This window comes from Physeter macrocephalus, chromosome 11 (assembly GCF_002837175.3).
Source record: "Physeter macrocephalus isolate SW-GA chromosome 11, ASM283717v5, whole genome shotgun sequence".
Classification (NCBI taxonomy): Eukaryota; Metazoa; Chordata; class Mammalia; order Artiodactyla; family Physeteridae; genus Physeter; species Physeter macrocephalus.
Window position 1 is genome coordinate 115,840,942 of NC_041224.1, and position 25,163 is coordinate 115,866,104.

Sequence of the window (25,163 nt, forward strand, 5' to 3'; positions counted from 1 at the left end):
TCCATTCTCTACATCTGCGTCTTTATTCCTGTCCTGCTCCTAGGTTCTTCAGAACCACTTTCTTTTTTAGATTCCATATATATATGTGTTAGCGTACAGTATTTGTTTTTCTCTTTCTGACTTACTTCACTCTGTATGACAGTCTCTAGGTCCATCCACCTCACTACAAATAACTCAATTTCGTTTCTTCTTATGGCTGAGTAATATTCCATTGTATATATGTGCCACATCTTCTTTAACCATTCATCTGTCGATGGACACTTAGGTTGCTTCCATGTCCTGGCTATTGTCAATAGAGCTTCAGTGAACATTGTGGCACATCACTCTTTTGAATTGTCTCATGATTTTGATTTGCGTGTCTCTGATGATTAGCGATGTTGAACATCTTTACATATGCTTGTTGGCCATTTGTATATCCTCTTTGGAAGAATGTCTATTCAAGTATGTTGTCGACTTTTTAAATTGGGTTATTTGATTTTTTTGTTGTTGAGTTGTAGGAGTTCTTTATATTCTGGATCTTAACCTTTTATTATATATTTGATTTGCAAACATTTTCTCCCATTCCTTTTCACTCTGTTGATTGGGCCCTTTGATGCATAAAATTTTTAAAGGGTGATGTGGCCCCATTTGTCTATTTTTTCTTTTGTTGGCTGTGCTTTTGGTGTCATATCCAGGAAATCATTGCCAAGACCCATGTCATGAGGCTTTTATTTTATGTTTTCTTTTACGAGTTTTATAGTTTAAATCTTAGGTTTAAGCGTTTGAGTTATTTTTTATTTTATCTCAGTGTGATTACCTCTCGTGCTTTAAAGATCTCACCCCTAGCTTTTTTGCGTGGTAGGACACAACTTCAAGAGACAAGATTTGTCTTTAGAAAAACACTTGGGAGTCACTCTTTTTAAAAAGTCCTGTCTGCCATTCTTTACTTGATTTGAAACACAGCTGTATTTTTCTTTATTTGTCCCCAGAGTAACTTATAATCAAGATCTGCTGTAAATTTAATTCTCACCTGCCTTTGATGTTTCTTTTATACCAACCACATAGCAGTTTTCCTAGAGTTGGTGGAGTGGTAGTCTGCACTTTGGTGTTTATAATGATCTCTTAAGAGCATCCTATCAGATAGGAAGCATTTTAAGGTTATTGGATTCCACTGTTCTTCACTGGCATTTCGTTTTGTATGTGCCTTTCCCTTATGCTAACCTTTTCCCTCACAGTTGCTAGTCTTCCTCCTATATCTGAATTCTCTCTCTTTCTTATATATTCTCTCCTATTCTTTTTCTTTACTATTCCTCTGGAACATATAGTTTTCACTCTCTGGCACCTATTTTCCCTTTTAATTTCCTTCCCCAAGAGTATCTTCTACTTTCTTCCTCTGATGTTGTCCTAGAGATTCTCAGATTCCAAATATGAGAGGACTATTAGTTGGCTCTTCATCACCATTCGAGCTTGAACCCTTGATCTTCTCAGTACATTTCTTAGTCTTAGAAATATGTATCCAAAAAAAAAAAAAAAGAAAAAGAAATATGTATCCAGAGGGTTGAGGAGCTGTTTAGATGCAAGAATAAACAATTCAGTTTAAATATCAAGGAAGAAGCCACATTTTTAAAGAGTTGGGAAGGCTCAGCTTTGTAATTAAAATTGGAAGATTCAAGAGTCCTAAAAGATCACAAATTGAACATGAATTGATAGTACAGATTATTATTCAACAAGCGGTGTTAGTAGCAGAATGCTGTAGGAACTCAGAATATTCTTCTTTATGCTATGCACAATCTAAAATTTTGTTTTAAATTCTGGACTTAGAATTTGAAAGAGATAGGACAACATAATTCTAGGCTCTGTTTATTAAATAAGATAATATTTGATAAGTCTCAAGTGGAAAGTTACACAATGGGAGAGCAGAGGAAGGAAGATAACAAGTGTACCTAGACCAAGCATCACAGAAGGTGGACTACTTGAGCTGGACCTTGAATAATGAGTAGAATTTAGGAGAGATGAGGAGACAGAATGTTAGTGACAGAAGCTTTGGTATAAGCTAAGGTTGAGGGCAAGAATATTTAAGGTATATTTGGGAAATAGTAAAGGGTGTAGGCTAAACTGCTATAAACAAAGAGATCCCCAAATACAATGAGATAGAAGACTTTTTCTCTCTCACATAGCAAGAGGTAGGCAGACAATCCAGGGAAGATAGAGGCCATCTAGGGATTCAGGTGCTTTCTCCCTGTTGCTCTTGTACTATGGTGCACCAATGCTGTATCTGTGTTCCATCTCACCAGAAGGGGAACGTGGAGAGCACCCAGCTTTCTTCTCACAGACAGGGCTTGGAAGTTGTACACGTTTCTTCTGTTCACATCCCATTGGTCCAGACTTTGTCATATGGCATCACCTAACTGCAAAGGAGTTAGGGAAATTAGCCTTTAGGCTATGAACTTTAGGAGGGAGATGTTCTCTTAAACCAATTGCTGGTTAGAAAAGAGTTAGTTGAAGGGAAGGGGAATATAAAGTTAGAAAGAAAGGACCAAAATATGAACTTTGAATTCCAAGTGTTTACATAGCACAGACACAAAATAAATACCTGTCTAATGAATGCATGAATAAATGAATAAGTGAGTGAGTGAATTTATCATTCAGATTGAACTTTTTCCTTTAGACCAGGAGTTACAAAGTAAAATGACTCTAAGAGGGGCAGACACATAATATAAATGAGTCATACAGCCGGGTGGAAGTGGGGAGTGAAAGAGACTGAGTAACAGAGGGTAAGTGCCATGTCTAGAGGGCAGCCAACTGCCTAGTTCCAAGTGATTGTTGAACGGGAGTGTGGGCCCTGTGTGGCAAGATCTTGCAATTTTTAAAAAGAAGTAGCAAATCTGGGTTTTATGTGACATCTCCCAATTTGTTAATTTTTGGTCTGAACAATTTAAAAACGGGCCAAATAAAACACATCCATAGGATAGGTTTAGCCTTCAAGTCACTAATTTGCAATCTTTCTGAAGAGGAGACATTACTTAAAATTTTTGGCTCAGATGGTTGGCAGTTTAAGGTTAATCTGGCCATGGTGTGCTGGATACAGCTCTAGCAAAGTGGTTCTTGATTGTGGCTGCACATTTATTATAATCACTGGGGTGCTCTGAAAAAAAATTCCAACTTCAGCCTCCACCCAGAGCTATTAAATCAGACTCTTGAGGGATAGGTATTTTTTAAAGCTCCTTCATGCATTTCTCATGTACAGTCAAGGTTGGTAGCTAATGCTCTAAGACTAATTTTGAAGGTTATTGCTAAAAGGGTCTGAACTGTGGTTTTGGAAGCCAACTAAGGAAAATAAAGAAACAGAGGTGGGAGATGTTATAAAAGACAAATCAATAAAATTTTGTGGCTTTTAAAAAATGAGATAGTGGAGGAAGGGTGTCAAAAGAGTTGAGATTTCAAGCTGAGGTTTGGGGCAGGGAGATGTAAGGACTTTAATAAATGGTTCCAAGGGACATAAGAAATTAAGATACACAGCTGATGAACGGGGCAAAGGTAAATGTTATCTTATATGCAAATGCTGTGGCCAAATCCAAGTTGAGAATTCTCAATTAATAACATTAAAAAAGAAAGCTACACAGTTCTTTTTAAGGGTAATATTGTATATATTTGTGTATAATTTATTTGTTGCAGTGCCAGGAAAAAAACTGAATTAACATTACTAATGGATTTGTTCGGACAGTATGTCAAGGTCATTGCTCAAAGTTGCTGGAGAAGAACCATAGGGATCCAAAGCAAATACCTCCCTGGTTAACCCAGTAGGAGTGTTTCAATCCTGCGTCAGTTTGGTTTCTGCAGAGCCTTAGTTGGGTCTCGAGCCTTTATCAATGGTGATTTAGCACCACCGTGAGGCTGCATCCAGTCAGTGCGTCTCATTTTTACCTTCTGAAATGTATACGGAAGGTGCAGTTTTTTGTTTGCAGTTTTAAACATTAAGATGAAAATAGTTCTTTGTTATTTTCTTGGTGTGAAAAAGCTATGATTAAATTACATTTTGTTGTGTCAAGATGATGAAAGTTCCTAACTGCATTTGACAGCAAATATTTCTATGATGATGAAAATCAAAAGAGGAATAAACTCAGTGTTGCATTTTTAAATTCAACTAAAATTATTAATAGGATATTAGTGAATTCTTCTTTATCCTTAAGCCTAAAGTAATGACTCTGTATTAGCCATAGAATGTTTTAGAAAGGTAGCAATTAAAAAAACAAACAAAACCTTGACATTTATTGACTACTTATAACATGTCAGGCAAGATGCTAAGAGTTTTATTCACTTAACACATTTAATTCTAAAGAAAAAAAAATCCTTCTTTGATGAAGACACTTTTATTATATCCTCATTTTACCAATGAGGACAGAGATATTATATATAGAGAAGTTAGTAATTTACTTAAGGGTACAAGACTTAATAGCAGGAACTTTGGGCGCAATTCACAGCCCCCTACTGTTTAATTATGAAAACTTGAATAAGTTGCTGAAAGTTTACTGTTTAAATCTCCTAGTCTTTAAAATGGGATATTAATTATGTTTGTTATGCCATTGCACAGATTATTGTATGAAATTACAAAGAGCAACAGTTCATTGTAAACTCTAAAGGCTACATAAATACTAGTCTTATCATTATTGTAACTTTTCCTATGAATTCAGGGAATAGCATCAACAATAATAGAAAGAACTAGAATAAGAATCTTAATTCTGCCCCTATGTAGCATTGTGACCTTGGAAACTTAACTCCCAAGCCTCAGTTTCGAAAAATAAACATTAGTAAAGAAATTGAATTGACTGACCTCTTAAGATACCTCTCAGTTCTGAAATTTTATAAGAGACTAAGAGGCATAACTAAGAGATGCAGCCAGTTCTCTGCAAAATATTCACTGGAATATATCACTTCAACATGGAATTTCTTTCTGTTCCATGGAATTCTGGGAGAATCTCCCTTAAAAGACCATAATGGTAAGTGAGTGTGAGGCTATGGCATTAGTGAGCCTGGAGGTATGCAGCTATTCATGCTGCATTCCCAGCACTGTAATGTGAGAAGAACCAGACATCCTAGAGGAATTTGGGGCCTGGCTAGCGTTTGCTAGGTGCCAAGAGACCAGGGACAATGGTTACTCACAGCAAACAAGTGAGTAACCCAGTAAGAATTAGATATGGATTAGCCCGAATTTATAGCAAGTAAGGTCAGCTAAATGGAGAAGATTGGAAACATTCATCTTGGCAGATTTGTCGTTGTGATGTCTTAAAATTAACTGTCAGCACTGCTGTTTGTGCTATTCTGACAATATGGGGGCAGATCATTCCAAGAGTGTGGGTTCTGTGTCCGGGTCACTCATGATGTCAGATTGATGTCAGATCATGTCTGAGGCTCTTGATCTCATTCTATAAAGATGATTTGGCCTGAGATTTGCATGGTGAATAAGCAACTTTACCCAGGAAAGGTGCTGCCTGTATGCTGAGGCCCAGGTGCTTTCCATCTTTCAGGTAGATGAGGTTCTGTGTATTATCACCTATGTTATCTTGAGCAAGTGACTTGATCTCTCTTGCCCCAGTTTCCTCCCTTGCAAAATAGGGTTCCACATAGAGTTTTTTTTTTTTTTGGACCATTAAATGTGTTAAAATGTGTAAAGAGCTCAGAATAGTACCTGGCATGTAGTAAGCATTCAATAAATGTTAGCTCTTGTGGTTGTTATTGTTGTTATTATTACTATTTTGGGAGGGGAGGGGTGAGGCCTCAGAAGCTCTTTGTATGTAGATGGCCCTGGCCTTTTGGGATCAAATGCTACCACCTTATTTTCTCCTCCTACCTTCAGGCATCTTGGTCATTATGAAGCTTCAACCTCCTACTCACCCCCCCACCCACGATGATTAAGGCCGCCTGTCCTTCCTGGGACCTGTGATAGTCGCCCTAGACTCCTGCACCCCTCTTCCCTGTGAGACTCTGGGCCTTCTGCCTTGACAGATGATTCTTATGTTGTGTTAGAGATAATTCTCCTCTAACTGGCCCAATAATTTTAGTTAATGCACTTCTCTGACATCTTAGAAAGTTTATGTAGGGGAATTTATGCTATGAATGTGTGTTCAGATAAACACAAACAACCTTCTAGTTTATAATATTGTCACACAACAACTTATAAATAATATGTACTTATTTATGTATAATTTGTATTTATACATGTTTATAAAATGTATTTATAATTATGTACTTATAAATAATAGTTCCCACAGCACTCTAACAGAAGAATCTCATTACAACGTATTATGGGAAGAGAAAGGAAGGGACTCCAATAAGTTTACAATTGCCCCTGAGACCCCTGACTGCTAAAGATGGAAAAATTAATCAAGTGCGTTGGAAAGGTAGCGCTAGGTTGGGATCATTTGCTGGGAGAGGAGCATTGAAGCTGGGTCTTGAAGGATAGATATGGTGAGAGGCGTAGAAGACATTGGGAAGGTATGTGGAAGTCACCAAAGATCAGTTCCCTGTGTAACTAAAAGAGAACAGGTAAATCATCTGAACATCTCTGGCTTTGAAGGAGGCTCTATATGCAAGAACCACAGATGGTAACAGTAAGAAAGGCATGAGAAATTGTTCAACTTAATTCCCTCATTTTACAACTAGAACATGCCTCTCTCAGGAGTGCTTCCTATTAGCACATCCTATTTTCTGGTTATACCGGATTTTGCAAGCTTGTCACAAAGGGGCAGCAAGTACTTTTTTTTTTTTTTCCAAGATCAACATGAATATGTTCCTAATGCCCCTCAGCTGTTGGCTTTTTATCTTTGTTGCCCTCATGGACTTTGAAGGAGATTTCCCTTCTCTGAATTTGGTGTATGTTTCACAGTTTAATTTAGGGACACAGCCGGTGTCGAGAACCACTGAGACAGTCACAGAATGAGGGACTGGGGTGAATAAAATTGAGTGCATTGCATTGTGGGGCCTCAATCTGTAGGAGACACAGCGGATATGCCCGTACACACTGTTCCTAGGTTCTCTCCATGCCCGTGGTCTCCAGTATGACCTGTATGTTGCTTTCTCCAACCTAGATCTTGCTCCACACCTCAGAAGCCATACTCATGCTATCTAATACCATGTTTATCATATACCTGCAAATTACTTCTTCCTTCTGAATATCATATTGCTTCTTTCAGAGAATAGCACCTCCAACGAAAATTGAAAGCTGGCGGTCATCTCAGATTGTAACACATTTCTCAAGTTTTTTAAGCCATCACATTCAACCGGCCTTGTCCATTTTAACTTCTGTCTCTCTCTTCTGCTTCAGAACTGCAGTGACCACCCCCATCGTTCTTAGGATAAAGTCCTAACTCCAGAGCGAGGTGTATGTGCCTGGCTCTTGGCCAGACTCTCCAACCTCATTTCTCAGTTTCCCTATTTGCCTCCAGAGAGTTAGCCATCGGCTACTTAGATTTCTCAGAATGAACTGTTCTCTACTGGATTTTATCTGCCAAGAATGTTCTCTGTTCCTCTCAGTGCCCTCTATTCTTTTTCAGCTGGTCCAATGCCACCCAATCTAGATACTATACCTAATTATTTAAACCAACAGTACTCTGGAATTTTACATTATTCTTTAAAACTCTAATTCTGTCCTTTTTTTTTGAACTCTAGAAATTTTGTTCAAAAGATGTCCACGAAAACTTTAAAGTGAACAATTAGAGTTCTATACTTAAGGACACAGCACCTGAGTTCTTCTGCCTCAGCTACCAACGGGCTGCCTGTTACCAATCAAGTAGTTAACCTTTCTGAGCCTCGGTTTCCTCACCTGTAAGATGGGGGCATTGAACTAGATGGGATGTAAGGGCCTTTTGAAGATCAGGTCTGTGCTTCTAATCTGCATAGGAATGCTTCTCCTTTTCAAGCAGATGTATTTAGTAAATGCTGTTTTCTATCTTCTTGGCTCCAATGATAATGCAGTGGCTGAGTTGTTACCCTTTACTGACTCACCACCCTGAACTTCTCTAGTAGAAAGTTGGTTATTTTCTTGCTCATTCAATGTGATAAACTCTGCACTGAATTCCATTTTTTTCTAAAAGTATAACTTTGTTATTACTGAAGAACTGTATGTCCCCTAGAGAAAATTTAGAATATTTAGATAAATAAGACTCAACAATCACAAGTAATGTTTTTAATAATTTTAGTATCTACAAACACTCCCATCTTGCTACATGCATTCTTGTTCCAGATATTAGATTTACAAGGAGGTTTTACTAATCAGGAAAGTATTTATATCTAAACACAGGATTATAACAACATTTCAGCTCTGTACTTCAGTGTCAAGGAGACAGCCCTTTTCATTAAAACTGTATGGACATGTGAGGAAATGTTGTTTATTAAAAGTGATTGATTAGCTCCAACAGTCAATTGTTGGGGGAGACTTTGAGCTATAGAAAAAAGAGAGAAGGAATGAGAAGGAAGAGGAGAGGAGAGGAAGGGAGGGGAGTGAAAGAAAGAAGAGAGGAGTGAAGAACAAGGGAGTGGAGGGACTAGGAGGAGAGGAAAGAGAAGGAAAAGGCAAAAGAGAACAGTAGTCAAGAAAGAAAGGAGAAAAGGAAGATGGAAAAGAGCGCAGAGTAGGGAGAATTATCTGAAACACAGGCGGCTGTGATGGGAACGTTGAAGTCGTGTGGCACAGGCTGGGCTTCTCACAGAGGCTTGGGAAGTAAGAATGGACAACAGTGGATGTTTCTGTCCTTTGTGTTTCTCTGTGAACCTCAGGGTGAGTCTGCTTAGAAAGACAGTGTGGTGTAGCAGTTCAGAGCTTGAGCCCTGGAACAAAACTACTTAATAGCTATTTAATGGCTTTATGACCTTGAATAAATTATATAACTCTTCTATGCTTCAGCCTCTTCCTCTGTACAGTAGAGAAATTTGTGAAGATTAAAGGACTACATAAATTATCAGAAGAATAGTTGGTAGATAGTCAGCACCCAAATGTTTAGTACTATTATTTATAATACTGGATATAAAATACCTATAAGTAAACTATTAAATGGTCATAATCCTAAATTCTAAAGTGTGAGCATCTTAGGTCCCTGTTTGGGATTTAGAGGCAGATAAAGATGATCTGATATGCTCATCCAGTGCCTCTGGAGGATTGGGGGTGCTTGAAACAAGGTCTTACACAGAGCCCGTGAGCAAAGCTATGTGGGAGAATCCCCAGCTTCACTCCTGACAGCCATTAAGTATTTGAGCTTGTCTGTGCTTCAGTTTTCTCCTCTGTAAAATGGAGAGTGGAAATCTTACAGCATAGAGTAGTTGTAAGAGTAGTTGTAAGTATTAAATAAGCGGCTGGCATATAATTGGTACTCAGTTAATATTATTATTAGTTCCAGTTTATTCCCAATTCTTTTATTCATTCCTATTTTTATTAGACTTTGATGATATGCATTCCAAACTTGTTTCTCCCTTAAATTGTTGATTATTTCTTCTTAGAAATCAATAGGGAGCAACTGAAGTCAAAGCCTCTGGATTTGTTGGAGGGAACCCTTTCCCATTATGAGAGTCAGGGATCTTTCTGGGCTCTTCTTTTCCCAGTTGAAACCACTGTCATTAGTGTTTGAAGAAACTGGGGATTCATCTCAATTTATCCCTTCCACATGATACTGAGTTCAGAATAGAACTTCCTACGTGGTCAGTTTTAGATAATACCATTCGATGCCCTTTTTATTCTCTCTTTCCAACTGACAGCCTTTATTCTGGGATAATTTTATCAGAAATATTTTAAAATTCTAAAGACATTCCATTCAACCTTTAGAAGAGAAGCTAAATATTTCATAAAACATTTCAGTATTTGAGTTTTCTTGTGGCAACAGAGTTAAAACTGCCTTAAACCATTTCATTTTCTCTTCAGTCTTTCTTCTAAGAGTGCACACCATACCCTCCCTTCTGTCAATTACTTGTACTGCGTTGCATTTTATAGGTAAGGATGTGGGTAAATGTGTGAGATGGTTGAGTCCAAAGTACCACTTTTAACTCGCTTTGATTTTATCTTGAGCCTCTGTGTCCTGGTGGCACATTAAGTACATTGATACATGGTTAGGAAAGGTAAATTACATTTGAGTGCTATTGTGTAAAAAGCTTAATTAGTCATTTCATATAGGAATTAGGTATATAAAAATTAAGCAAAAATGGAAGATTAAATATATATGTTGGTAAATGTACATATAAAATCTCAATGCATAAGTTTGCTTCTAAGGGGAGTTCTAATTTTACCAGCTGTCAGAGCCTAAATTAAGCTTCCTTGTGGGTAGGGTAAGAGGATTGCGATTACTCATTGGTAACCATTACTAATGTAAAGACTGGCTCCAAAGCATGTGTCCTGTTTTGAAAAATTAAGCCAGATTATTCTTAAACTTGTAGTTGTTTAATAGAGAAATATGATCCCCTTCAGACTTGCTGGTGGAATAAGGAGGTAGGGAAATCTTTGCTAACCTGCAGGTTCAGATGCTACCCCTGCCACACCGCCTCATGTGATTATCTGAGACAGAAGTCATGACTCCCTCTGCTGCACCCCCAGAGTGGTTGGTGCCACCTCTCATATTGTGGCTGTGAGAAGACTTTTCTCTCCATCTTCCCTGGACACCTAGCAGAGTGCTGTATGCTTAGTGAATAACCAAAAGTTTTGAGTGAATGACATACAAGATCAAATTGGAACCTGTTAATAAGTAGGAATGGTTTTTAAAAATCATTTATCAAGCCAGGCTTTAAAATATAATTTCTCTTGAAATCCTCACATAAACCCCAAATGGATATCCCTGTCCCTGTCTTATAGATGAAGAAACTGAAGTTCAGAGACATCAAGTAGCTCATTTAGTTTATACTGTTAGTAAGAGGTGGATGGAGCCTGGAATCAAATTCAGTTTCATCTGGTTGTAGCAGCTATTCTCTTATCATTATCCACACTGGTTGATGATAAGCATGTTTTTTTCTCTTTTACTATACCCTCTCCTGCTGCCACAATTAATCCTCATTTAAATGTTTTTCAAGTTCTAATTTCTGCCAGGGACTTAGACAAATTGTTAGATCAGCTGGCCCAACTAGATCATTTGAGTCTCATAAAGACCCTGTGAGGTGGGTACTACTGTCACCCCATTTTAGAGATGAGAAGACTGAGGCCCTGAGAAGTAAGGAGACATGCCCAATGCCATGTGCCCAATACCTGGCACATAGTGAATGTTGTATGAGGATTACTTATTGTTTCAGCTAGCATTATTCAGATGAGGTCATTCACTGAATCCTTTAATCTTGGAATACTAAGAAAGGGGTAAATACTTTTTTTGAATGGTTTAAAAAGTTCAACAGCAGAGGCTGCCCTTTTTTATTTTCAGAAATACAGTGAAAATAGTTCATTTCTTGATGATTTTCAGCAGGTCCCTCTCTGAAGGCAGCTGACTTGATCTGGACTAGGTCAGATTTCACACTGGATTTCTCTGTCCACTGCTGAGAAATGTACATCCTTCTGGGGGTGAACACACACATGTTCACACACACATCCAAACAACAAATACTGAGAGGACATTAGCAGTTGAGCCCATTGGTTAAACTATCTCCTGAGAACCAGGGACCATCTCCTCTGTGATTAAACTGAGTCAAACTCATCTGTAATTAAGGCACTGTTAGAATGGGCTCGCTTAAGCATGTAACTGCCTTAAAGTTTTGGTTTAAATTTTCTATAAATTAGAAATGAAATTTACAGTGATTTTTGCTTGCTTTAAAAAAAAAGTTTTTTGTTGTGTCTAACCTCATCACTCATCCCCTTTCAGAAAAATTAGCCGAAAATAGTGAATGTGAGGGGGGAAGGACTTAGAACATAGAGAGTTTTATCTCAGTGGTAAGAATGTGGGAGTGGCAAGAAATGTTTCTTCACCCACATCTGGGTCAGATAATGTGTTTCTAGGAGCGCTGTTTCTAGAGGGCACCGTGGTACCATGAGAGGAATAGACTTTGGAATGAGATATGGGTTCAGATCCCAACCCTGACAGTGGGCTAGTCACCTTCTTTGACCCTCAGTTTTCTCATCTGTAAAATGACCATAATCAGCACCACTTCACAGAATTGTGTTGACAACACAAGTGTCTACTTCCTGTTGTATACTTCCCCTTTTAGAGAAATAGTTTTCAATTTCAATTGTTCTAAAAATCATGTAATTCTATAAAAAATTACCCCTGGGCTTTTAACTCCATAAGGCAGGGACCATGTCTTATTTCCTACTATGTCACTGTTTCCTGGTCCCATGTCTGATACGAGGAAGGCCCTCCTTTTTGTCCCAGCTGCACATGACAGCTTTGTCAAAGGGCAACAGTAATCACCCACACAGTTTCTAGTTAACCAGACTAGTTTTGTCATAGAAGAGAAATAGTTAGGAAAATAAAAGAAATAATGAGTATTCTTCTTTAAATTGAAGCATAGTTGATTTACAACATTGTGTTAGTTTCAGGTGTACAACAAAGTGATTCAGATACATATATATATTTTTTTCAGATTATTTTCCATTATAGGATATTGCAGGATATTGAATATAGTTCCCTGTGCTATACAGTAAATCCTTATTGTTTATTTTATATATGGTAGTGTGCATCTGTTAATCCTGTACTCCTAAGTTATCCCTGCCCCCCCAGTTTATGCCTCCCCCCCTTTCCCCTTTGGTAACTATAAGTTTGTTTCCTATGTCTGTGAATCTGTTTCTGTTTTGTACATAGATTCATTTGTGCTATTTTTTGGATTCCATATATAAGTGATATATATTTGTCCTTGTCTGATTTACTTCACTTACTATGATTATCTCTAGGTCCATCCATGTTGCTGCAAGTGGCAATATTTCATTCTTTTTTGTGGCTGAGTAGTATTCCATTGTGTGTGTGTATATATATATGTATATAACCACTTCCTTATCCATTCATCTGTCATTGGACACTTAGGTTGCTTCCATGTCTTTGTAAATAGTGCTGCTATGAACATTGGGGTGCATACATCTTTTCGAATTAGAGTTCTCTTTTTTTTTTTTTTTGGATATATGCCCAGGAATGGGATTGCTGGATCATATTGGTATTTTTTAGCTCTTTTTTTAGTTTTTAAAGGAACCTCCCTACTGTTTTCCATAATGGCTGCGCCAGTTTACATTCCCACCGATAGTGCAGGAGGGTTCAATAATGGGTACTTAACCTGTTATGAGAGTGTAGCTGTTCGCAAGACTAACTTTATATTTTCCTTGCAAATGTAATCTTCAAATGTATGTTAACTAGCTGAGGGCTCTAGCAAATTATTTTTCACAAACCTGAAAGTGTACCTTTACATATACTTGTACTGTGCTTCTTAGTCTTTAAAGAGATTGATGCTTTAGAAAGTTTAAGAGTAAGATGCTTTAAGAGCACCTCATTAAGAAACTTTCAAAATGCAAATGATTTGATTCCTCCAGCAAATGATTTGGAAGTGGGAGGTGTGCTGTCAACTGATGGTAGTAACAGGCTAACGGCTGTTCCATTTTCTCCCAAGTTGGATGACCAAGGTTTCTTCCAGGGGTTGAATCCTGGCTTGGCTCCAATCATCAGGCTCTCAGAACATGTATCAAATATGAGTATGGCAAGGGGCCCACCGAGGAGGAAACAATTAAGGGGGTAGCGCAAGAGGGCTGGGACCTGTGGACTGGTCACCCTCAGTGTGCCCCTGGAGAGCTCGGCAGGGAGTCAGAGAAAGGTAATGGAAGAGGGGCCAAAAGGAATGAGAAGGACACCAGTGGTAGAAAGTGACAGGAGAGAGACTGAACAGATGAGATACAGGAGTCTGAATGACGAAGGCTAAAATGTGGCCTTTCAGAGGTTTTTAATTCAGCCTGTAGCAGTGAGTCGAACGTGTGTAAAATGTGCTTTTTATGTAGTGCAGCATTGGATTGTGCCATGAAGAAAATGTGATTTTTATAGTTGTCTTTGACTCTCCAGGTAAGTACGTGTGAACTCAGAATATTAGAGAAACAAACAGGTCAAATACTAAAAATAGAGAAACAAATTTGGGTATAGACAGAATTCTGATATGGACAGAGTACATTTCACAGGAAAATCCGGGAGTGTGTCCCAACTCTCTATTGCTTGTGAAACTTTTTCCAATGATTAAAATTACCTGAATTCAGTAGGCCAGTGCTTAGACATGCTTTATGTTCAGCTGAAATTTTTACTTCAGTGATATTTATCATTTTATTCCCAGTAATGTCCAACGGTGTTCTTTACACAGAGTAGGTGCTTAATAAATATTTGTTAAAAGAATGAATGAGTGACTGATCTGTCTCCTGTACTAGGATTTGATTTATATTACAAAATAAGTAAAATTTTGTATTTTTTTCTCATTTTCCTATGTTGTTACTTATGTCAGCCTCATTTTCCTTCATTCACACCACAAAGACTCTAGCAGAGCTTCTGAAAATGAACATCAAATATTCGTTGTCTGCATCCAAACGTGAATTCTCCTGCACATTGCATGGTTCGGTGTATAGAGTGGAGACAACTTGGTTTCTCTAAGAATAGCCATCTCATGATACGGGGATAGTAGTCAGTACACTGTCCATTACACAGAACAGTGGTGACCGTATACACAGAAAGGGGCTGGGAGAGGTGGAGAAATAGCAGGTGACAAAGGTATCAAGAATCGGATGGACTACCGTTTCATTTGCTTCCATGATTTCTGTTTATATTTTTGTGGCTACACGTGTAAGCAGGAGGGGAGGTGGAAAGCTAAGATTCCCCCTGATAGGGAGGAGTATTTAGCCTTTTATTACAAGTTAACTCACAAGTTGAGCATTAAAATATTAATCAAAATTAATCAAAAGGTAAATCTGAAAAATGGGTTAAGTTCAATAGGGAAATAGCTCTCAAGCCATCTCAATGAGTTCAAATGTAGAAGCCTGTCCTTTCTCCTTTTGACCTCCAGGTGGTGCTGTTTACCCAGCCATGGCAAGCAGGTGCCCAGCCCCGTTCGTTTCCTTCCCCTAAGGTTCACAGCTGGGCTTTCATTTTTTCAAAATATTTTCAGTTTCCACAGATGTGTTCTTTTAAATAGTCAATAAATTTTTATAACCACTATTTGAAAACTTGCAAGATTGTTGTGAATTGTGCTTCTTAGCCAAGAATATTTTTTTTATGTCCAGGACACACCCAGAGTTAGGCGTTTACATTTGTTCGTTGGTCCTCTACCTCTCCTAGCTTCTTAGAACCCAGATTCAGTCAGAGACATTTGGGCTGTTAGTAGAATTCATCACTCATCCAAGTCCCTTTAAACACTTTTGTAATTTAAAAATAGATTTCTAGTTCAGTTAAGGCAACTCAACTCCATGGGCTTCTGAGTAAAGAATACCATCTTTATAGGAGTACTTTTATCCCCCAAAGCCAATGAGTGTTCCTAGCAGACCTGACTTGATTTTTTGGTGAGGGGGCGCTTGTCAGATACCCAGAAATGTTTGGATGATTTGAGGTCACCTTTCCAATGACACCCTGCAGTCCAATCCAAGTTCCTCAAAAAAAGTGTTCCTAGGAAAAAACTAAGAGGGAGTCATGGACAGTTTCTTTCCATTTTAATAGATTTCAGTGGCAAGAATGGTGGGAATTTTTTTGTATAACATGGAAATAGGATGGGAGTGCAATGGTATCAATTTTACCATCGACAAGGTTTGGAATTTTTAAGATTGGCTTTAAAAAATAACCAGTTAACATGCTTTTCTTGTCCTTTTTTCCTCTTTTCTGTCACAAGGGGTTTGTAAACAAGCTGGATGAATTTATTCAATGGTTAAACGAAGCCATGGAAACCACTGAGAATTGGACACCTCCCAAAGCAGAGACGGATGGCCTTAAACTGTACCTGGAGACGCACTTGGTAGGCAAGACTGTGCTGCTCTTGCTGTTAGTTAGGGAAGGATTTTAATGTGCTGCTTGTTTGTTTATGGAGAATATCAGTTTTACTTATCAGAAGTCATTATATGCTAATAAGCCAAGTTTTAATGGGGTAAACTGCAGAAGCTGAAAATTTACAGGCATTTCAAGTAATACTGTGAAATCTAAATCCTCCATATTTCAAGCTATTTTTTCAAAACTTTTTCCAGAAAGGTAAGTAATTCTTTAAAAAAATACCTTAGAAAATTTTACTAGACCTTTGCTCTCTAAAGTGACAATTGAAGGTTTTCCTCTTCTTAAAAAAAAAAAAAGAAAGAGGTAATTTTGATGACCATTCTAAGTTTTCTAGAATCCTTGTAAAATTAATGAACCTCTCATTATCAAGAGAGTCTACTTTATCTGTTCTACATTGGGTTATTTTAATAAAATATTTAAAACGATGATCTCCATCATTTTTGCTGCTATGTGGGTTTCTCAGCATATAATTAATACAACTGTCATTACACTGGTCCCTGTGCACAGGGAAATCCATGGAGAGGAAGTAGAAAACACTTGGATGAATATGCTCCTGAATATGTTAGAAGCAAGAATTATAGACTGGGGGACATTTGATGAACCTCATGAGGTTTTTACTGAATGCTTCAAATGGCCGATATCAATTATGAAGGGGTGGAAACCAAGTAGTGGAGTGTGATAAAGCATGAAGAAAAAGCACGTTGTCATAGGAAATGAAAATTCAAGCTTTAAGGATCTCATCTTTATTCCTTTCACTGATAGCATAAAATCGACAAAGGCAATGAACACGAATCCTTGGGTACCCGACTGTGGGGCTGATTTTCTGCCCCTCTTACATACTCAGAATTTGGATTGAGTAAACAATGTGTGGGAGTCCTGCATGTATGTTAGTTCACAGGGTTCCAGAACTGTTCCCTGTGATATTAAGTGAGAGAAGGAGAGAGAGGGAGAAGAGAGAAGGAGAGAAGAGGGGGAAGACAGAGAGGATGTTTTAGTTTTTTGCTGTTTGCAGTGTATTTTATATCATTGCAAGAAAAACAGCCTCAAAATCCTATTTCTGCATGCAAATAGTCTTGTGAAAGATAAAAAAAAAAATCACAAAACTGGTAGAGGATGCTTCTGTTTTTAGAGACCTGGATTGATGGTGTGTAAAAATGCCAGTGACCCTAACCACCTCTCTTGTACGTGGGTTTTAAAATACTGCCCTTAGTATTCAATTCCCTGTTGAGTAGAGCCTTGATTTTTTTTTTTAAAGAGGGCATTTCATAATAGCAAGATAAAGATATTCAGTGCTTTATAATGTAAATTGTATTAATTAGAATGTCAACTTTTCACTGGCATTGTTCTGACAGAAATTCTAATCTGTGTTTAAACAGGAATATATGAACTTTATTTCACATTAAGTGTGCTGTCTTAATTTCTCTTGATTTAATATTTTATGGAAAACACACATTTAGCTTTTGAGGTCCCAGAGGGCATGGGGACACAAAGGGCACTTTAACTCTAGACTATTTATTGAAATGAAAGCCAGGCTAGGAGAATATGAACCAAGGTCTCTCCTCTCTTTGGGAGTTGAGTGACACAACCTCTTTGTAACCAACGTGCACTCCTGGTCTCAAATCCGTAGTACGGAATTCTTTACTTAGCATCCCTGTGTTGGCCTCTGTCTCATTCTAGCCCAACACTATCCACTAGAACTTTCTGTGATGATGGAATATTCTATATTGCACATCCAATGTGCAATAACTAACCACATCTATCTACTGAACACTTGAAATGTGGCTAGAGCAACTGAGGAAATGAATTTCTAACTCTAATTAACTTACGTTTGCGTTTAAATTGCCACACGTGGCTTATGACCACTGTATTCTAGTCCTGTAAATTGTGGAATGCTTTACAGACGTAATGAATGGCAAGTATCCAGTACCTGCCTCATAATGACATTCTCATCCAAAATGTGAAAATCATTATCCCCTTTGCTGTGGATCTCTACCTCAGATCCACAACAAACAGCCCTTCTTAAAATGTTTATCTTTTAAAGAATAACCTTGTTCCCGCCTAATGGTCAACACTTTCTTGAATGAATTTTCTCCACCATCATGTCTGTATTAGTTGGGCTAGAGATAACATAGGAACATCTTTACCTCTGCTTTGCGAATAGTGAGGGACTGTAATATCCAGATTTGTTCACTGTTGTTAACTCACAATTTCAGGGGCTGAAATTATGAATAATACTGTTTAACAGTTACTGAAGACCTACTGGGTGTGGATTGCCATTGAATGATACTTAAAGACAATTATTGAGTCACTGTTTTACTGCATGCTGTGTCTGCTAGTCTAGATACAGCCTGTTGTTTAAACATCTTTCAGACAAACTCTGAGTTACTGTCTATCTGAGCACAATGTCTGTCTACATATCTCCTGAGCAATATTGTCATTTATATTTTTTATTGTATTTCCTTACTGTGGCGCTGAGTTAATATTAAGTTATTCTTCTCAAAAGAAGGCAAAAAATATCTACCTTTCCTTAAAGAAAGTATACAACTAAGTCTAGAGATTTATATTTCTTAGTTCACACTGTATAAGTCATTACTGCTCCTTAACGAGTGGGCAAGAGGTATTTATTTGCAAGATTATCTAGTATGTAGACTTAGCTACATGAGTTTCATTGAACATCTCTATAGAGTCTATAATTTAAACATTAAACCAACAGATGTACAAGCCTCTGAGTCCGGTGTCTCCCCTGAGTTAATAATGTGTTAGAATAGTTGGCACCCTGCAATATTTATTATAAACAAAAGCAAATAAACAATAACAAAAGTTGTACATTTATATTTTGATACTTAATTCAATTCTTTTCCATAACAGTAACCAAGGGTTTTCACCAACACAAATCAATTAAACCTTCACAATACCTTTATGAGAGATATGAAGGAGCTTTATTCTAACTGTAAGAAAAACTGTGAAATTGTGATGATACATCATTGATTTTCCATGATAATTAATCATCTGCTTGCAACCTGGCTGCTCCTTCAAAAATACAATTCCTGTCTTTTTAGAAAATGACATTTGCAGGAAAATGTTTGAATTTTGCAAGTATTGAGCATATTAGACATTCCTCTTTGAAAACCACTTTTAAAATAGCATTGTATACATATGTTCTTGAATGGATTCCCTTCTTCTTCACCTCTGTCCACTTTTTTAACAGCTTCATTGAGGTATAATTGGCATACTAAATTGTATATACTTAATGTAAACAATTTTGCAAGTTTTGACAAATTGACAAATGTATACACCCATGAAACCGTCACCACAGTCAAGATGGTGAACATATCCATCACCTCCAAAAGCCTCTTCATGACCCTTTGTAATTGCTCCCTCCCTTCCCTCTCAGCCTTTCCTTCATCCCTAAGTAATCAAGGGTCTACTTTCTGTCACTGTTAGATTGTACTTTCTAGAATTTTGCATAAATGGAATCAAACAACATGTTCTCTTTCTCTCTCTTTTTTTTTTTTCTTTTTTGGTCTGGTTTCTTTCACCCAGCATACTTATTTTGATGTTGTATGTTCCAATTGTTCATTCATTTTTATTGCTGAATAGTATTCCATTGCATAGTTATAACACAATTTGTTTACCCATTCAACTGATGGTGGACACTAAGGTTGTTTCCCTCACCACCATTTTTATTGGCTAAAGAAGCAAAAGTCACCAAAAATTACATGTAAGTAGAAGCATCATAAATAGTTCTTCGTGGACTATTTAGATATTTTTCCTTTGAAAGAATTTATATTATCTTCAGAGTTAGACTGCTGAAGAGTAAAGCAGCAGAGCATGACAGCAACTTCTCCCTCAAGAGATTACATTTCATGTCCGTTTGCTTCCGAAAAGATAACTGTCATCTCCCAAATAGTTTTTATCCATGCCTAATTCACAAAATGGTACCACATCATATGCAATCAATTGCAGGAAAACAAAGCAGAAGTTTTTTTAAAATCTGTAGCCAATCAGAGTATCTAGTAGGAGAAAGCAAAGTCAAACTGACACCAGACATCTGTGCGATAATTAGGAAAAAGAGCCAAGCATAAAGGCCTGGCTTAAACTTGGGAGATAAATTTGCATAGGTAGCACCATGTCATGTTGGGCAAACATTAACCAACCACATAGAAATAGCCTTGGAAAAACAACATTCTTAATTCAATTTGATAAATGAGAAAACATGGGGGAAATGGTGATGATGAGTTCATATATGTTAAGCACCTGTGAGTGCCAGGCAGTTGTTTATGTGTTAGGAATACATGATGAATGAGTTTCGCTTCTTTCTTCTAGGGATTTGCAATCTAAGGGAGATGACCATAGATTAAATGTAGTCATCTGTGGACCCATAAATGATGAATGTAATATAATTTTGAGCAGTAAACTTCTTGTAGGATAAGCAAAGTACTGTTTGGAGCATAGGGCAAAGTTTTATTAGTTCTTCCTCAGGGTGGGGAAGGCTCAGAGAGGTAATTTGATATAGACCTCACAGGCCATATATGATTTGTTGGATAAAGAGGGGAGGAGAGGAGATGGGAGGAAATTTTATGGGCAAGTAAGGGAGGTGGGGTGAGCCATCTGGTGTGGCTGAGGCTAAGTTGTGTCCTGCAGGTTAGGGCTGGGTGGTAAAAGAGATTGAATGTCCTTTTAATGGATTGAACTTTTCTCTGGGAGCAATGGGGACTCAATGAAGGTTTGATTTTATTTTAAAACAGGAGAGTGACAAGAATCAACTGTAAATTCCATGGGGGAAGGGTCAGCTTGCCATAGATTGACTGGATAAGTCCATGGCTTAAATGAGAGAATAACAATGGGCATAATGGAAAATGGATTTGAGTATAACAATCTGCCCTTGAAAGGTCTGAAATTTTTTCCTCATTCCTTATTGTGTCATTACTCTAAGTACTTATAAAAACAGACTGAATTAAACTAATAATATGACTGGCTAACAAAAGCTCAGTACAGATGTTTTCCTGCCTTTACCATCTATATTTAGGTATTTATATCATTTTTTAAAAATAGCTTTCTTTTGTATCATAAGAAAAACAATATACTTCTCACAAAGTTTTTAGTCATACCAGAAAATTTCCCCAAATACATTCAGCTGTGTTTCTTTTGCTTGCCCTTCTGTGTCTACCTGTGTTCCATTTCTCGTTGCTTGAAGTGAAGAGGTGACAGGCTCTCCGTTTTCCCACTTCCTGGTGCCCACCTCTCCCTGCCTACCCTCCTCTGCTGAGAGGACAGGCAGCTCTGGCCCAAGAAAGCTGAGCTTCACACCACGAGCAGCTACCACATGCCTGTACTCTTCAGGTAACAACAGATACTCGATCACGCTTCAAAAGCCTGAGCTGTCTCAGTTTGGCTGCCACCTCCCCTCAGCCTTGCTGAGTAGGGCTGGTGGCTTCATAGGACCTTTGAAGTTCCATTTGCTTGTCCCCCTTGATTCCTGTCAGTTTAAGGTGAGTAGCTTAGAGTTTAGCAGGGAGAAGCATTACTTCTCTTTGAGGGATTTGAGATACTTGACTCCCAGCCTTGACTGACTTACTTTGGTAGCTTTTGGATGGAAAGATCTGCTGGAAATTTATAGCACTTAGGCATTTTGAGGTTGATGCCTGGGGACAGGAGGCTCATTTTGGACATGTGAAAGTCCTGGACCACATTCTTTTGCTCATATAACTTATTCTGTGCATCTAGGAGACAAATAATGTTGTCTTCCCTTTTCAGTTAAAAAGGATCCCTGAACTGCTCCAAGCACCTGGGAATGTACATTTTGCCTGACTCAATTTAGGGACTCTTGTTCCCATCATTTAAAAAATTGCTGTCAGAGATTGGTTCAAGGTGACAGAGTAGAAGGATGTGCGCTAATTCCCTTTTGCAAGAGCACCGGAATCACATCTAACAGCTGAACAATCATCGACAGGAAGACACTGGAACTCACCAAAAAAGATACCCCACATCCAAAGACAAAGGAGAAGCCACAATGAGATGGTAGGAGGGGCACAATCACAATAAAATCAATTCCCATAACTGCTGGGTGGGTGACTCACAAACTGGAGAACACATACCACAGAAGTCCACCCACTGGAGTGAAGGTTCTGAGCCCCACCTCAGGCTTCCCAACCTGCGAGTCGGGCAACGGGAGGAAGAATTCCTAGAGAATCAGACTTTGAAGGCTAGTGGGATTTGATTGCAGGACTTCGACAGGACTGGAGGAAACAGAGACTCCACTCTTGGAGGGCACACACCAAGTAGTGTGTGCATCGGGACCCAGGGGAAAGAGCAGTGACCCCAAGGGAGACTGAACCAGACCTACCTGCTAGTGTTGGAGGGTCTCCTGCAGAGGCTGGGGGTGGCTGTGGATGACCGTGAGGACAAGGACACTGGCAATGGAAGTTCTGGGAAGTACTCCTTGGCATGAGCCCTCCCAGAGTCTGCCATTAGCCCCACCAAAGATCTGCGTAGCCTCCAGCATTGGGTCGCCTCAGGCCAAACAACTAACATGGAGGGAACCCAGCCCCACCCATCAGCAGAGAAGCAGATTAAAGTTTTAATGAGCTCTGCCCACCAGAGCAACACCCAGCTCTACCCACCACCAGTCCCTCCCATCAGGAAACTTGCACAAGCCTCTTAGATAGCCTCATCCACCAGAGGGCAGACAGCAGAAGCAAGAAGAACTACAATCCTGCAACCTGTGGAACAAAAACCACATTCACAAAAAGAGACAAGATGAAAAGGCAGAGGGCTATGTACCAGATGAAGGAACAAGATAAAACCCCAGAAAAACAACTAAATGAAGTGGAGAGAGGCAACCTTCCAGAAAAAGAATTCAGAATAATGATAGTGAAAAAGATCCAGGACCTCAGAAAAAGAATGGAGGCAAAGATCGAGATGATGCAAGACATGTTTAACACAGACCTAGAAGAATTAAATAAAACACGTAGAAGAATTAAAGAACAAACAAACAGAGATGAACAGTACAGTAACTGAAATGAAAAATACACTAGAAGGAATTAATAGCAGAATAACTGAGGCAGAAGAATGGATAAGTGACCTGGAAGACAGAATGGTGGAATTCACTGCCACAGAACAGAATAAAGAAAAAAGAATGAAAAGAAATGAAGACAGCCTAAGAGACCTCTGGGACAACAATAAATGCAACAACATTCACATGATAGGGGTCCCAGAAGGAGAAGAGAGAGAGAAAGGACCCGAGAAAATATTTGAAGAGATTATAGTCAGAAACTTCCCAAACAAGGGAAAGGAAATAGCCACCCAAGTCCAGGAAGCTCAGAGAGTCCCAGGCAGGATAAATCCAAGGAGGAACATGCCGAGACACATAATAATCAAATTGACAAAAATTAAAGACAAAAATTATTGAAAGTAACAAGGGAAAAACGACAAAGAACATACAAGGGAACTCCCATAAGGTTAACAGCTGATTTCTCAGCAGAAACTCTACAAGCCAGAAGGGAGTGGCATGATATATTTGAAGTGATGAAAGGGAAGAACCTACAACCAAGATTACTCTACCCGGCAAGGATCTCATTCAGATTCGATGGAGAAATCAAATGCTTTACAGACAAGCAAAAGCTAAGAGATTTCAGCAACACCAAACCAGCTGTACAGCAAATGCTAAAGGAACTTCTCTAAGTGGGAAACATAAGAGAAGAAAAGGACCTACAAAAACAAACCCAAAATAGACTTTAAAATAAAGAATGTTACAAGAGACAAGGAAGGACACTACATAATGATCAAGGGATCAACCCAAGAAGAAGATATAACCATCATAAATATATATGCACCCAACATAGGAGCACCTCAATACATAAGGCAATTGCTAACAGCCATAGAAGAGGAAATTGACAGTAACCCAATAATAGTGGAGGACTTTAACACCTCACTTACACCAATGGACAGATCATCCAGACAGAAAATTAATAAGGAAACACAAGCTTTAAATGACACATTAGACAAGATGGACTTTAATGATATTTATAGGACATTCCATCCAAAAACAGCAGATTAATCTTTCTTCTCAAGTGCAAACGGAACATTCTCCAGGATAGATCACAACTTGGGTCACAAATCAAGCCCTAGTAAATTTAAGAAAATTGAAATCATATCAAGCATCTTTTCTGAACACAATGCTATGAGATTAGATATCAATTACAGAGAAAAAAGCATAAAAGACACAAACACATGGAGGCTAAACAATATGTTACTACATAACCAAGAGATCACTGAAGAAACACCTAAAGGAACTAGAGGAAGAACAAACAAAACCCAAAGTTAGTGGAAGGAAAGAAATCATAAAGATCAGATCAGAAATAAATGAAATAGAAACAAAGAAAACAATAGCAAAGAACAATAAAACAAAAAGCTGGTTCTTTGAGAGGTAAACAAAATTGATAAACCATTAGCCAGACTCATCAAGAAAAAGAGGGAGAGGACTCAAATCAATAAAATTAGAAATGAAAAAGGAGATGTTACAACAGACACTGCAGAAATACAAAGCATCCTAAGAGAGTACTACAAGCAACTCTATGCCAATAAAATGGACAACCTGGAAGAAATGGACAAATTCTTAGAAAGGGGTAACCTTCCAAGACTGAACCAGGAAGAAATAGAAAATATGAACACACCAATCACAAGTAATGAAATGGAAACTGTGATTTAAAATGTTCCAACAAACAAAAGTCCAGGACCAGATGGCTTCACGGGTGAATTCTATCAAACATTTAGAGAAGAGCTAACACCCATCCTTCTCAAACTCTTCCAAAAAATTGTAGAGGAAGGAACACTCCCAAACTCATTGTATGAGGCCACCATCACCCTGATACCAAAACCAGACAAAGATACTACAAAAAAAGAAAATTAAAGACCAATATCATTGATGAATGTAGATGCAAAAATCCTCAACAGAATACTAGCAAACAGAATCCAATAACACATTAAAAGGATCATACACCATGATCAAGTGGGATTTATCCCAGGGATGCAAGGATTCTTCAATATACGCAAATCAATGTGATACACCATATTAACAAGCTGAAGAATAAAAACCATATCATCTCAATAGATGCAGAAAAAGCTTTTGACAAAATTCAACACCCATTTATGATAAAAACTCTCCAGAAAGTGGGCATGGAGGGAAATTACTTCAACATAATAAAGGCCATATATGACAAACCCACAGCTAACATCATT

At 38.2% G+C, this 25,163-nt stretch overlaps 1 protein-coding gene across 3 annotated transcripts in view; it reads left to right on the forward strand.

Annotated features, from left to right (window-relative positions):
• AKAP6 (A-kinase anchoring protein 6) overlaps window positions 1-25,163 on the forward strand; it is a 529,420-nt gene that overhangs the window by 234,810 nt on the left and 269,447 nt on the right. For all 3 annotated transcript variants that reach the window (XR_003681883.2, XM_028495685.2, XM_028495686.2), the window contains exon 5: window positions 15,769-15,891. Coding sequence is in view for 2 of the 3 variants with exons in the window: in XM_028495685.2 (XP_028351486.1) it covers window positions 15,769-15,891 (123 nt within the window). In the remaining variant the exon portion in view is untranslated. The remainder of the gene's footprint in view (window positions 1-15,768; window positions 15,892-25,163) is intronic.